This window comes from Malurus melanocephalus, unplaced genomic scaffold (genome assembly GCF_030028575.1).
Source record: "Malurus melanocephalus ecotype Western Australia unplaced genomic scaffold, MMel_1.1 scaffold_4138, whole genome shotgun sequence".
Taxonomy (NCBI): Eukaryota; Metazoa; Chordata; class Aves; order Passeriformes; family Maluridae; genus Malurus; species Malurus melanocephalus.
In genome coordinates this window covers 3,299-4,360 of record NW_026627370.1, presented here as the reverse complement: position 1 = coordinate 4,360, position 1,062 = coordinate 3,299, and the positions used below count along the sequence as shown (strand labels likewise).

The window sequence follows — 1,062 nt, the reverse complement described above, 5'->3', positions numbered from 1 at the left end:
GATGTCAGCCCCTGGCTGGAGTATTCGTCCCTCCGAGCCGCCTCGGAGAAAATGTCATGTCCCGACAGCGGGACTTTCGTGCTGGAGCCGCTGAGCCGCGCGGATTTCTCCGCGGGCCAGGCCATGTTCGCGCAGCCCGGCGCGGATTTCGCGATGCGCGGCTGCTCCGGCCTCGTCCCTTCCCTCCCCAAACGCGACGAGGTGGCCCTGGGCTCCTTCCCGCCCTACCTGGCGCAGCTGGACTCTTGGGCCGAGCCTAAGAGCGGCTTTAGGCTGGACCAGCCCCAGGCGCGGCCGCTGCCGCCCTGCGCCTTCCCGGGCGGGCCGGTGAAGGAGGAGAGCGGCTGCTGCATGTTCGCCCCGGGCGAGCGGCCCAAAAGCGGCCCCGAGCCCTCCACATTCTCCTCCGCGCTGCCCGAGCCCTGCCTGGCCGAGCCCGAAACGCCCGCGGGCGGYTTTTTCCGCGGAAGCGCGAGTTACGCGGGTTTGGAGAAAGCTCCGAGCGAGTTCCCGTTCGAGGGGAGGGCGAGTCTGAGAAACCGMAACGAGCGGCTGGAAACGGTTCCGCCGACCCCTCCTCCGCCTCCCTCCGCGCCCGCGGAGCGCCTCTCGCCCCAATTCCGAGGGAATTTCACCCCAAATTGCGGCGCGGAGCAGCCGGCGGGAGGAGAAATCAAAAGGGAAAAAAGCGGCGGAGCCAAAGCGAGCGCGGCGGAGGCGGAAAAAGAGCGGAGGAAAAGCGGAGACGGCGCCAGCACCGACAATTCCGACTGCGAGGCGAAAGGTAGGGCAGAGCCGAGCGTTATTTCATTCATTTTCATSAGWTTTTAATTGATTTTTATTAATTAGMGGTGATTTGCGGAACYCGGAAAGCGCTCTCTGCYCGGCCGGCTCCCCCCGCGGAAATCGGCGTTGAAATCGTCCGAGTTGCGTAAAAAAAACCCCGCAAAACAACCCGAAAATCCCCAAATTCTGTTGTTTTTAAAATATATTTAAATGTTAAAACATCCGAGCGGGGGAAAGGCGGCAGAGAGCGCCGAGGGAAATGCGTTTGGACCCAAA

At 62.7% G+C, this 1,062-nt stretch overlaps 1 protein-coding gene across 1 annotated transcript; it reads left to right on the top strand.

The window, feature by feature from the left end:
• Positions 1-6: 6 nt before the first annotated feature.
• LOC130588292 (homeobox protein Hox-C10-like) lies at positions 7-784 on the top strand (the record flags this gene model as incomplete). Its single annotated transcript, XM_057389229.1, has 1 exon — positions 7-784. A coding segment is annotated over exon 1 (733 nt), but the record flags the coding sequence as incomplete, so codon positions are not given.
• Between the last annotated feature and the right edge of the window lie 278 nt (positions 785-1,062).